Source organism: Xiphias gladius, chromosome 13, assembly GCF_016859285.1.
Source record: "Xiphias gladius isolate SHS-SW01 ecotype Sanya breed wild chromosome 13, ASM1685928v1, whole genome shotgun sequence".
Lineage (NCBI taxonomy): Eukaryota > Metazoa > Chordata > Actinopteri > Istiophoriformes > Xiphiidae > Xiphias > Xiphias gladius.
In genome coordinates this window covers 13,893,258-13,906,360 of record NC_053412.1, presented here as the reverse complement: position 1 = coordinate 13,906,360, position 13,103 = coordinate 13,893,258, and the positions used below count along the sequence as shown (strand labels likewise).

At 44.1% G+C, this 13,103-nt stretch overlaps 1 protein-coding gene across 1 annotated transcript; it reads left to right on the top strand.

Moving 5' to 3' along the window:
- Positions 1–215: 215 nt before the first annotated feature.
- atp1b1b (ATPase Na+/K+ transporting subunit beta 1b) lies at positions 216–11,293 on the top strand. The gene is made up of 6 exons (XM_040142215.1): positions 216–538; positions 3,623–3,751; positions 5,667–5,822; positions 6,342–6,526; positions 9,320–9,403; positions 9,606–11,293. Exons 1-6 carry the CDS (start codon positions 448–450, stop codon positions 9,864–9,866), a joined length of 906 nt encoding a protein of 301 aa, XP_039998149.1. The 5' UTR covers positions 216–447; the 3' UTR covers positions 9,867–11,293.
- Positions 11,294–13,103: the final 1,810 nt, after the last annotated feature.

Below are 13,103 nucleotides of genomic sequence, written 5' to 3'. Positions count from 1 at the left end.
CGGCGCAGGCGGAGGTGTGTGTGTGTGTGTGTGTGTGTGTGTGTGTGTGTGTGTGTGTGTGTGTGTGTGTGTGCGCGCGCGTGTTCTGCCGCCATACCTGAAGACAGCGACTAACTTTCTGCCTAAAACGGACCCATCCTGCAGGGCTCAGCCAGGAAATCCGCGGCGCTGGACGTCCGCCTCTATAGGTTGTTCTGTCCGTCTTCCTCACGTCAGAGCTACGCACGGCTTCTCCGCTCCCTAATTAGCCGCCGCCGTCCCGCCCTCCTACTAGGTAACTTGTTGAGAGTTTCGGGCGGAGTCGAGGAGGGACGGTTTATATTGGGGAGCCTTCCAGCGGACGGGGCTGGGTACCTCTGCGACGGGGCTGGGACTCGGTTGACACACGGAGGGAGTCCGCCGAAGAACGACCGAAGGGGACAACTTTTTACGGGGGAATACGTCGACATGCCTTCAAATAAAGACGATGGCGGATGGAAGAAGTTCCTGTGGGATTCGGAGAAAGGGGAGCTGCTGGGTCGCACCGGAGGCAGTTGGTGTAAGTATGGTTGCTCACTGTGTTCGTGGTGAAGCGGTAGGCGCGCGCTCCGGGCTGTAGGAGCGCGCGCCGGTCGCCTGGTGTTTCTTTGCCACCTGTTTGATTTGACTTTGCTGCATTCAGGAGCAAACCGGCAACACCGTAATTTTTTTTTTTTTTTTTTTTTTTTGCTTCGTTGTAGCTAATATACCTACCAAGTTTCACTCGATTCTTACACCCCACCCCCCCTCCACACACACACACACACACACACACACTTTTTGTGATGCGAAACGCACGAGCCCACAAATTGAACTGGCTTTGGTTCACTGATTAAGCTTCGTAACGCGTGAAGAAAAGGTCGCGATGTTCACGGGGCTCTTTTGTTTGTTTGTTCTTCGCTAGCTCGTCAGTCGGAATCCCGAGTTCTTATTGCAGATTCAGAGAGCGTAGACGCTGCGGTGCAGCCGCGGCGGTGGAGAGCGAGTTAATGATTGGACCCCAGTCGGGTCCACATTGGCTGGTTGTTGTTGTTGTTGTTGTTGGGGGGAAAAAACGTCAAGTTGTCTCTCAGCCGTTTTGGAATGGGCAGTCGAAGGGTTAAAAATGCATCATAGTCCAAGGTGAGTCAAGGTGATAGGGCCTACTCGGAAATAGAGAGAGGACTATCGATCCGTGTCGGGTTCCTCTGATCAGATGTCAATGTAATCTAACGAACAACACAACTGATTAACTTCGACCTTTCTTCTCCCGTTTCTCAAGCGGCGGCAGTGCGCATGTCCTTGTACCCCCCACCCCTCTCAATGTCAAGCGGCTCCCCGGTCCTGTCTAGACACCCAACACCTGGGTAGGACGTTGTATCCACCGACACGATGCCGGCTCGGCTTAGATCGGGGCCGGAGGAGGCGCGAGGCGGCCGGCGTGCCGCGGGGAGCCGCCGCTGAGTGAGGTTCGATGTGTGCGGCGGCACCCGGGGGCTCGCGTTCGTCCTTCTGAGGTCATCTGAAATTTGCTGATGCGTTTGGAGGCGTGCCATGCGCAGTGCTGTGCTGAAGGGGTTTCTGATGAGAGGACATCCGGACAATGTGGGACCACCTTTGTATAAAAAAAAAAAAAAAATTATGAGTTTGAAACAGTAGAAATCAGATCTGTTCTTACTGATTCATACAGTTTCACGCACATGAGTGGAATGTACCTTGTCCTTATGCTGCGGCTCATCTGTAGCTGAGATAAGGTGCTACAGATATCTAGGAATGTCAGGTTTACAATGCCCATAGGGCCCGAGCTTTGATTGGATGCCCTTGCATCTAGCAGGGCCCACCTAATGTGTCATGTATTAATTGGTTTCGGGCTGCCGTGACCTTTTTGTCATTGCCTCATGCAGCAAAGGGACTGACAGGATGAATGTATAGCCTGCTAGCTGCGGGGTTAACTCCAGCCGCGCTTTATTTATTGCTCCAGAGCACAGATAATGGCCTTGCAACGCTCTGCTGCATGTAATTCCACAGCATCTTCCACGCTAAAAATTGATTAGACTGAGGAGCCCACAGTGTGTTTGGTAATTACGATCCAGTACGTGCGGGCTTTGCAGTTGAATTCCTCTAAATCTGTAAAGACAATGGCTGCCACTGTGGGACTGTTTTTTTCGAATGAATGCTGGCTTTGTGCGTCCTTGCATGGATGGCGGAGACATTGGCGCTAATAGCATGTTTGTGTCTGACAGACATCCCTGGAGCTGGAGCATCTGATGAAAGATTCCTTCATGTTGAAGAGACTTAAGTAATGTTAATATTCAATTGATGCCCCGCTTGCAGCGTTTATAATGCTGGATCTGTATGAGCCGTGCAGTTTTTCCTACATCTTGTCTCTGCATAATCATTCAAGCTCTTGTCAGGGTACCTGGGGACTGTGAGCGAACAGCCATATTTCAAGTCCAGCTACAAATACTGGATCGGAAGTGGGTCTGCGCTCTCTGCGCTTGAAGCGGTTCCTGTGTGGCTCCGGCTTTACGTGTGGGTTGGTTCCCCTCGCAGGGTGCTCGAGGTTTTTCAGCAGTAGCTCCATCTTTGTCACTCCGCCATACAGCCGTGATGGCAAAGCACATGTGGCACTTCCTTTTTCTCCCATCGCAGCCACGGGGCTCAACAAGGGAGACAGACGTCTCGGAGGCCTCCCTCAACACTCCTCTCAGCACAGACGATGGCTAGTTTGTTGGGTCATTAGTGGACGAACAAACTGTATTTTATTTATTTATTTATTTATTTATTTATTTTAAAACATGGCATGACCTTTCACATCTTAAGTACACACAGGTGATCTCCAACTTCTTATGTGACTTCTAAAACAACTGACTGCAGCACTGGTGACTAGACCAAAGGTGTTCAGGCAATTGTAGGCAGTTATTTGTTTTGTGTTTGTTTTCACTTTGGTATGAAAGAGTTCAGCGTTGGGGGGGGCGGGTTCACAAACACCTGGCATGAAAAAGTTTTATAGACACTGTATCCCTCCACAATTGTGTAACTGTTACCGGGTGTCATGGTGGTAATGTTGGTCTTGCAAAGTTGACCTGTTTGCAGAGGGAATATTTCGGTTTCGGTTTCTTTCCAGTTTGACAACTCCTCACAGTGAGAACAAGTGGTCGGCGCAGTGCAAACTCTAGAGACACCATCCAGGCTTGGGCCTAGGCGGCAATGCTTTGCCTCCGTCTTTTTAGTGGAATGGTAACAGTATGATATGATCGTGCTGTCTTATTGTTTTACAAAATGTGTAGGACAGGTAAATGATACCAAGCTAACTGAAAGTTATAGAACCAAATAATATATATATATTTTTTTATTTATATGTTTACATATGTGCAAAGATTTCTATGAAGTGATGTCAACAGTGGAAACCAATTCCTTGCATTGAATATCAAACTGATTCTTTTATGTGATTTTTGCATTCTGCTAGATATTGATTTCAACCTTATGGCCCAGTCGTGCCCTAAAGTCCTGTCCTTGTCCTTTCCCTCATGGCAGTAGAAAAAACCTTCCATCTCTGTCTCTGCTCAGCTGTACTGACACATTCATCCTTTTTTTTTTTTTTTTTTTTTTTTCTCCTCCACAGTCAAAATTCTCTTGTTCTATGTAATTTTCTACGGCTGCTTGGCTGGGATCTTCATCGGCACCATCCAAGCCATGCTGCTCACCCTGAGCAGCTACAAGCCCACCTGGCAGGACAGAGTCGCCCCCCCTGGTAAGAAGTGACACCCACTTCCGGTCTGTCCGGATGCCATGACGCAGATCTGCCCCTGAGTCTAGAGGTCAAAATAATCACATCGCTTAGTAATAGTTCAATGAGTAAATACACAAATGGGGTCATGTTATGCCCAGAGGAGGATCTTGTGACAGTTTTTTCCAAATACAGATGTTTTTTGTGGGACCAGTTCCTTAGTTTTGTCTATTTTCAGATCCGCTCTGACCTCTTGGTGCTTACCGATTGGATCACTAGCTGCCCTCTCACTGACCTTGTTGACATGACAAGATTGTTTTGCAATCACCGTCCCAGGATGAGTGCATGTGTAAAATATTTTGTCGAAGTGACTGTATTATTATGTATGACATTGAGTTCCAAAACAAGGTTAGACGTGGGACGTCATTTCTTTCTCTTGATACAACTACACAAATGACACTATTTATTTTGGCAGCACACCTAAATAGATTTGACCAGTCCAAAACACTTCATTGTATTTTTCTCTATCTTTCTACAAAAGTCTGCCTGAGTAATGCACTTGTGTACAGTCAGACTGATTCTTCATTCAGAAATTATGCACACTTAAGTTATCTCCTTAGTATAATTAAGATGGAAAATCTAAAGATTAGATATTAGAAATAACAAAGATTCATCATCACATTGTTTATCATCCTTTTTACTGACACTCTACAAGGTGACCTGGTCACAGACAGCGATCCGAAATGCTACATGCTACAGTGTCACTGATTCCTTGACAGGCCTTATCGAGGTTTCCAAAACTACACGCTTATAAACCGGGTTCTCCAAATCTGATAGTAGCGGTAGCAGAAGTGTTCCGCCTTTTAAAACATGTGATCTGTGTCAGTGTTAGTACATGGCCTTATGTAACATGGCTGCATATTGTTTTGGAAATTGAATCTTCACACATCTACACATCATGGTCCCTGCGCAGCCTCCTGTGTGTATACACTGCCGCCCGGTTTCCATGGAGGGGGAGGCCAGCCGGGGTTCACCAGGCCACACTGCGCGTGTGCGGAATACAGTTCGATAGAGCTACTGTTTGACAGAACGAATGCTGGCGGCACTCGGCTACTGTCCGACTCAGAGTTCCAAAGTAAAGCCGTAAAGCTTCCAATAGGAGACGCATCTCCTCGCGCATTGTGTTCATGATGTCACAATGCAAGGTTGTCCAAACACAGTTGTGTCCAAAGGCTACATACTGTCAATGACCTGATCTCTGGTCAGCTGATTAGAGTTGACTCAGTGCTCTAAACATTCAGCTAATGGATTGAGTCGAAACTACACATGTCAGCAGATGAAATGAGTTCCTTAAAATGCTGGCTCACTGGCCTAGAGGACCGCTCTGACATTCTTATGAAGCACGCGTTACCTTGCTTACCCCGAGTCACATGAGATCTATCAGTTTCGTCTGAGTCCGGGGCAGTGGCACTGCAGGTCTGGAGCGTATTCAGCTTGTCCTGGCACAGGAAATTGGAGGCAGGAGGAAGAACTATCTGTATGTATCGACATGATATTGATCATCCTGTCTGAATCTGCAGTATTTGGCAAAAATGTGCATTTCCCACATAGTTGGGGTTCCTGAATGTGTCACAGTCGTTCTGAGACATCTAAACTCACATTTAAAATTGTCACATTTTCAAAGTTAATGTAATTTTCTGCTTTTATAAAAGATATGAGGTTTATATTTATGACTTTTTTAAATTGATTTATTCTCTGGGATCACAATGCACACATTTTATTTATATGACTGTGTACAAACCTGTCGTTTTCACAGAAGATGATGAGTCTTGTGTAAAACAAGAGTTTAGTGTGTGTACTGGACTGTAGTTTAGGACAAAGAATATAAATAATATAGTATTACTGTTAATATCAAGCGACTGATCTGTTGTTCCTGCAGGCCTTACGCACACCCCACGATCAGACAAATCTGAAGTGTCCTTCAGCCTCAGCGACGTGGAGACCTACCTGCCTTACACCAAGGCCTTGAGGGAATTCCTGGCAAAGTATGATGATGACAACCAGAAGGACCAGATGAAATATGAGGACTGTGGAGGTAGGTTTTACTCAAGGTCCCTTTTGGCTTTTTCTACTTTCTTTTAGAAAACAAGCCATTATTTCATAGCTTCACATGAAGCCTCATCATGCTACATGGTAAGACACATAAAATCCAAGAGGCCATGTTTTTTTAATGGCTGCAACAGAAACGTCCAATACAGATATTCCAGACAGATATTCCTGTGCATCATTCCCCAAACTTCATTCTGACAGTTTAGTATTAAAGATTTTGGTATTAAAGATTACCATTCTCTGCTCTGGGCAAACATGTACATGACACTAGAAAGATCTTGGCTGAGCTCTAATCTAAATCTAAATCTGATCGTGGACAGAATGTAATATTGTTGTATTTTCAAGCGAAGGCACGTCGGCAGACATCAGAATACTGGCGTTCTTTAACTGCCCGTCAGGGTTTCACCACAGGTGTTAAGGGACGCTCCCAGGTTTGACAGGCAGGACTTTGGGACACTCTTAATAATGAGTCCAAACCAAGTTAACCCTTCACTCCCACCTCCAGATGAGCCCGCAGAATACAAGAACCGGGGCGACTTGGAGAGCGAGGTGGGCATCAGGAAGGCCTGTCGTTTCTCCAGGAGCCTGCTCGGACCCTGCTCCGGCATCAAGGACCCTGATTTCGGCTTCAAGGAGGGAAAGCCCTGCCTGATTGTAAAGCTTAACAGGATCGTCAACTTCCGTCCAAGGGTAATGTCTTTTCGCAAATGGAATCGCGTTTTGTTGGAGACAAAAAAAAAAAAGTTGAACTGTGTTCAATCGTAAATTGTTGGTTGCTGCAATTGAGCACCAGACTGAAAATGACATTTGATTATTATTAGTCCACAAGTTGATATAGACCATCAGCAGTGCTCGTTAGACTCTGAGTGTACGTCAGTCATGATGTCAGTGACTAATCTAGTGTTAAACAAGAGGCTGGCTGGAGCTTTTTCTTGCTGCCATATGAGGAGAGCTACTCACTCTTACAGTGCTATCTCATGGCCGGGGCCTCCTACCCAACTTCCATCTGGTATTTCCAGTGGCAGCACTTGAGTGTAGTACTGTGTACTGTGATAATGGCACGCGCTCAATCTATAAAATATATACTGTGCTGCTTGCAATATGAGGGCAGCGAGGGACGGCTGACTCTCGTGCCTGCAGTCCCTCGGTTTGATGTGAAAGAGCAGCCTAGTCTTCGAGAAATTTATTTTACATAGTACTAAATTTTTTTACCAATTACATTGCGATGGCAGACGTAATCGGTGGCTGAATTTTCTTTAGAAGCAATGTGATTTTGGAATAGATGATGCAGTGCATTTTCTAAACGGCGGTGGATTCGCCTGGAGGCGGATGGCGAGCGCACGAATTGCAGGGCTGTGGCCCTGTGGCGAGAGCAGCGGCCTCCTCCCTGGTGCCCCGGCATGGACGCTGTGCTCCCTTCAGCCATGCACCATGATCTGTGCATAGTAGACTCATGCACAGAGCTGTTAACCAGCTCCAATTTTTCCTCTTAACCTTTAGCTGTTACTCTGTTACTCATTGAGAATTCTGCGTCAACTGTGTTTAACCATGTTTATACAGTAGATGGATTTTGACTGAGTGTCGGAAAACCCTGTGTATAAAGAAAAAAAAAAAAAAAAAAAAAAAGATAATGGTTGCTTATTCAGTGCAGCCCCTGCATGATATGAAATACAGTGAGACAACTCACAAGCTGCTTTGGGTCTGCTCTCTGCATCCACAAAGAGCAGCGAGGAGAGCGCTGTCATGCAACACACTCTTAGCGGTAAAGAGAACAGCATGTTGGATTTTTACGATGCTCGAGCAGAGTCCGAGGACTGCAGTTACTTACTGCAGTTATCCAGCAGGGGGGCTGCAAACACACCGTGGTGGGAAAGCAAAGTGCTGCCACTGTACCTGTGATCCGTATCTCTGGATTTGTTGTCTGGATCGTGACATCTGATCACAGGCCTCTGCCTGCATTGTCATCAGCCGTCAGCATCTCCAGACGAGCAGCTGAAGCCGGCCGCCGGCTACCCTGTGTGTTACACATGGAAATATATGCTCTAAACAATCCCGCTGTATGGGCTCTACTTATTTTCCTCTGCAGAGGAAGAGCTCAGCTTGTCTGCAGCTTTTTGATGGGCAGCTTGACATAATGGGAAGAGGCGGAGTCAGGTGACCTTTTAACCTGGCGGTTGGAGGTTGTTGTTTTTTGTTTTGTTTTTTTTGCAATGAGTCCAAATCGTATAGATGTTATTAACCATTCACCATTTCATTTACATTAATAAATGAATGTGACATTAATAGCGATATTTTTTATTTATTTTTTTGATGATCCAGTATCTATTCTTAAAATCCCAGGATCGATGGTTGCATGTTCGCCCTTTCTCAGCAAACATGTACATCTGCGCTAAACCTTATGTGTAGGCAGTATAAAGTGCCGTAGATGGTAGCCTGCTATATGAACCGCCGTGAGTCACGGAAGTCCTTTGTACTCTTGTTGTACAGTAAATGCGTAAATACGTTATAGTCTCAGTCTCTGTGGACCTGCTGAAGTTTCCGTGACAATCGTGAATCAAGATGTCAGCTGACTCTGGCCATCTCGTCGCGAATCTAGAGATGGCATTTGCTGGAGGGACAGACTGATTAAAAAGACTCTGCACACTGATCTGGACTCGGTTTGGGTTTTGTTGAAGACGTTATCATCTCTGACAATGAGATTTGAGGCCGTGGAAGTCGAAGGATAAGCGTACGGATTCTACTTTATCCAGTCTGTCCCTGACGGGGAGCGAACACCAGCTAACAGCTGTCTGCAGGTATCAGGTTGATGTCTTGTCAGCACAAACAGTTCAGATGAATTAGTGAGCAGACTTTCAGTTTCTCTCCTGTCTGTTCTCACAGTGATCATTAAAGGGGATGTGCTGTTCTTAGTTGAAGCATCTATGGGACAGCATTTATTTTTAAAAATAAGCAGAATGATGATGCTCTTGTAAGTGTTGCAGGTTTTTTTTATTCTTCTTACTCAACTGTTTTACACAGTCATTTTGCATTTGCCAAGCAAAATAAACCCTTGCTCCACAGTTTTACAACCAGGAAATATGTTAACTATTTAGCCAATAATGTGGACTTTGCACAATTTTATATTCAAGGAACAAACAGTGTTGTTCACTTGTTGAATGTACAAGAAATTTAAGTTTCCAGGATAAGTGCTCCTACATTGGTATTTATCTGATGTTATCAGAATGATCAAGAATTGAATTGAATAGAATCAAAAGGAATCTCTTCTGGACTGGATTGATAACGAATCGGGAGCTCAGTGCTGATATTAACCGCAATACATCCTGCGTTCATCTACACCTGTGACATGTGTTTTTTTTTTTTGTTTTTTTTTATTGAACCAGACACAGATCACATGTTAGTACCAGGTAGAAATGGAGTCTCTCCATGGAAAAACAGAGTAGTCCTTGTATCCCGTCCACTTGCTAACTGGTCTTTTGTGTTCAGCCTCCTACCTCGAATGAAAGTATCCCCGAAGAGGCTCAACCCAAGGTGCAGCCCAATGTGATCCCCATCTACTGCACCAACAAGGTACACAGTTTTTTTTCATTTGTTTCTTTAGTTTTTGTTGTTGTTTTCCACTTTAGACCTCAGTACAAATGTGTGTGGGATTTCCTTTGGCTGTTCACAGAATTAATTCTGCATGTGACAAATCTGTCCCAATTCTTTGAAACATTTGTGCTTGCTCTGTAGTTTTGTCCTTCCATACATGTGCCTCATTTCATCCTTTCAGAAAGAGGAGGATGCTGATAAAATTGGGGAGATTAAGTACTTCGGTATCGGCGGTGGCTTCCCCCTGCAGTATTACCCGTACTACGGCAAGCTGTTGCACCCTCAGTACTTGCAACCGTTGGTGGCGTTGCAGTTCAGCAACCTGACCCTGAACACCGAGGTGCGCATCGAGTGCAAAGTGTTCGGAGACAACATCCACTACAGCGACAAGGACCGCTACCAGGGACGCTTTGACGTCAAGATCCAGGTTAACAGTTTATGACTGTCATCAAAACCATAGCACTTTGTCTGACCACCATCACCACCACCAACACCACCACCCCCTCCACCCCTTTTGTCCTTAACCAAATACCGATCTAATGCAGGAGATGATAAGTGAGGGGGGTAGGTCGTAGCGGTTAAGTCGATCACAACTAGTCTTGAATGAAAAAAAACTGATAGAGGACCGATTTCGTAATCTGTCTGCTTTCATCGCTAGCTTCTACACTTCTGTCTAGCATTAGAATGTAATTTAGAGGAAGAGTAGCAATAGGCCTAATAAAAATATTTATTCTGCTGTAAATGAGACTTTTCCACAAGCCATGGGACATTGTTCATTGATGACTGTAAAGTGTAATTCCATCTCTGATGTGTAGCGAGCTGTGTTTGTCCCCTCTGCCTATCGCTGCCATGTGTGGCTTCAGTAGATATATTTGGAGTGTGCAGTAGTTGAAACATCTGGTCCTTCGAAACCACGTTGTTCTCATGTTCTTCTCTGAGCAAGCTTTAGCAGTTCTAGGCAAGTGTGTGTCAGACGTGAACACACACACTCCCACTTACTTAATGATTTGAAATAGTTAAACATGGTACACTCTTCTGATCTGTGTAAGGAAAAGGCTGCACTCCAGGGAATTTCTTTCCTCTTTTTATTTGTGTTTTTACACCTGATCAAGGGAGACTCTTTTTACTTTGCCTTTTTTTCTTTTTGTGCTTTGTTAAATCACTTAAATGTGTGACGGGGTTTTATCACTTGGTTTCATGCCTTTTACTTCTGATTTTTGCCTTGAATGTAGAGTTGTGTGTCCAGCCTGTTAGACACGTTGGCCTGCTGTAAGGGCAATGGTGCTAACCCAAGATTTTGTTTTATTTTTTTATTTTTTCTTGTTTTTTTTTTTTTTGTTTTGTTTTGTTTTTTTTTTTCTTTTCTGGATTCATCACTGCATTGTGGTGTAACTCCCTGAATGTTTAAGCCATTAAACATGGTGGAAGAATTTTATATTTATGCAGTTGTACATTTTGTTCCTTTGCAGAATATTGTAATGTACAAATGCAAAACCAAAGTGACAACTTGAAGAAAGTCTTTACCAGAAGCAATGGAGTACTTGTTTTTTTTTGTTCTGTTTTTTTTTTTTTAGGATCTCATCATGTTAAGTGCTAAAGTCAATGTCTCGTCTTGCAACTTTTTAATGGTTAACTCTTGATTTGTGTTTTAGCCATGAATGTAGTTAGATGTAGAATGAACAGGTAACAGGCAGTTTAATTCTACAATGACCTGACCTTCATGCATTTCAAAAAAAGATGGTTCTTACAGAGCTCCAGGCTTTAGATGACTAATGATGTTGGCTTTAATATTCCATGGGATCTGTTCATCCACAACAGTTCATCCACCTGTGTCATTCAAAGATAGAAACAAATAAAATCATAATGGACCTTTCTTGTGTTTTCTTTTTCTTCCATGTTGTGACATTCTCTCAAATTCTGAACTACAACAGCTGATCATAATGTGTTTGTCCAGTACCCAGCCATACATTGCGTGGCTGGGTGTTTTTAAATCCTTCCCTGTTAACTGTGTAGCGCTCTATATTTATTGTCTTGCATTTTATTATAGACAGTTACAGTCATGTGAGACTACATCTGTCAGTAATGAAGCAATCTCAGGTTACTGCTAAACTAAAGAGCATCTACTCTACAGTGGCGCACACAGCCTTAATGTTGCTGAAAATTTGTACCGGGCCTGAAGGGATCTGCGACCATCTGACCCAAACCCAAGATCGACACATATGGCACTTTAAAAAAAAAAAAAAAATGGACCAATGTGACTCCAGCTCTGAACCATTCGGCAAAACCTTGGATATTGGCCAATTATCCCCAAACTGCCCCATTAAATCTTTCCCTGGGTGCTTCACTCCACTTCAATCTACCAGGCCTTAAACAGAGGCAATCATCCAGTCAAGGAGGATGCAGATATGTATAAAAAGCACTATAGTGAAACTAACGGATGCTAGAAAACTACAGGAAATAATACCTTTAGCTAGTTACTGGGCAAAATGCAACGCTTCAGAAATACAGTTTGTACTAAGTAAAAGGCAGTTGGATGTTTTGGTAGCTCCAGCAGCAGCTATAGATGTCTGTAGTTGACTTACTGGACTACTGACAATCTTTAGAGACAAATCTCATTAAGACAATGAAACCATTTACTTCAGTGATTAGTTTGGCTTTGATTTGCTGACTTTAGAAGCAACTTCTATTGTCGTCTTGGGTCCAATCACAATTTTTACACAAACCGAAGACCCTTAGTAGTTGTAGTCAGATCTAAGTTGCCAACTGCTCAATATGAAGTTCATAGTATGCATCAATATATCCCAGCAGGCAGGCCCTTTATTAAACCTGCCACAACCTGAAATATTGTGTAGTCTTGCTCTTGGTGGGTCCCAACCCCCTTTTGGGACTCGCTGCTCTAGATCCTTTGCATTTGCGGGAAAGGTGCAGCCATAGAGAGCATGAAAACATGGCATCCTAGATTTAAATGTGTCTGTGCTGGAACCTAATGTACTGTGTATGGACGCTGTTATACAATGCAAACGCGTTTCCTGTAACTTTAAAGCTAGTTAATGAAGTTGCAACTGAGAGAAACTCCACCCGAATGATACATCAGCCCTTGCCAACATGGTGTTGTATAAGAGTCAGACTACATGGTGTTTTTCCCTAAGCAGCCCAAGTATGCGATTTCCTAACTTTCTTTTCTCTGTCTGCGAAACAAGCTTTTAACCCCATGTTTGACCTCAGACATGAATGAATGAACTGTTGTCGGCTCGGGTAGCAGGGCAGAGGGACTGGACGATTTCCGTTACTGTTCAGTTATTCTGCTCTGAGTGTGCAGGCAGGACGAGGCTGCCGGATCAATGGCAGACACACAGCTCTGTAATTACAGGAGGAAGCCGCTGTGTAGTAGCTAACAGAGGGATGTTGTTTCAGGCACCACCAGAGAGCAGGTATTAAGTCACTGGGAGCCACAGGGGCCTACAAAGCCAGCCAAGCAGGCTAACAGCCAGCCAAATGGCAGCTGCTTAATAAAGTAGGCTCTTTCTATCCCCTCCACCCAGGAGATTATGTGTTTGGTACCTTTTTTTTTCTTTGTTTGTTTAATAGCAAGATATCTAAAAAAAAAAAAAAATTTAACCCAACGACCACCTTTTATTATTTTTTTTAGCAGTTTCTAGCTTTTTCTGGAGCTTTCCAT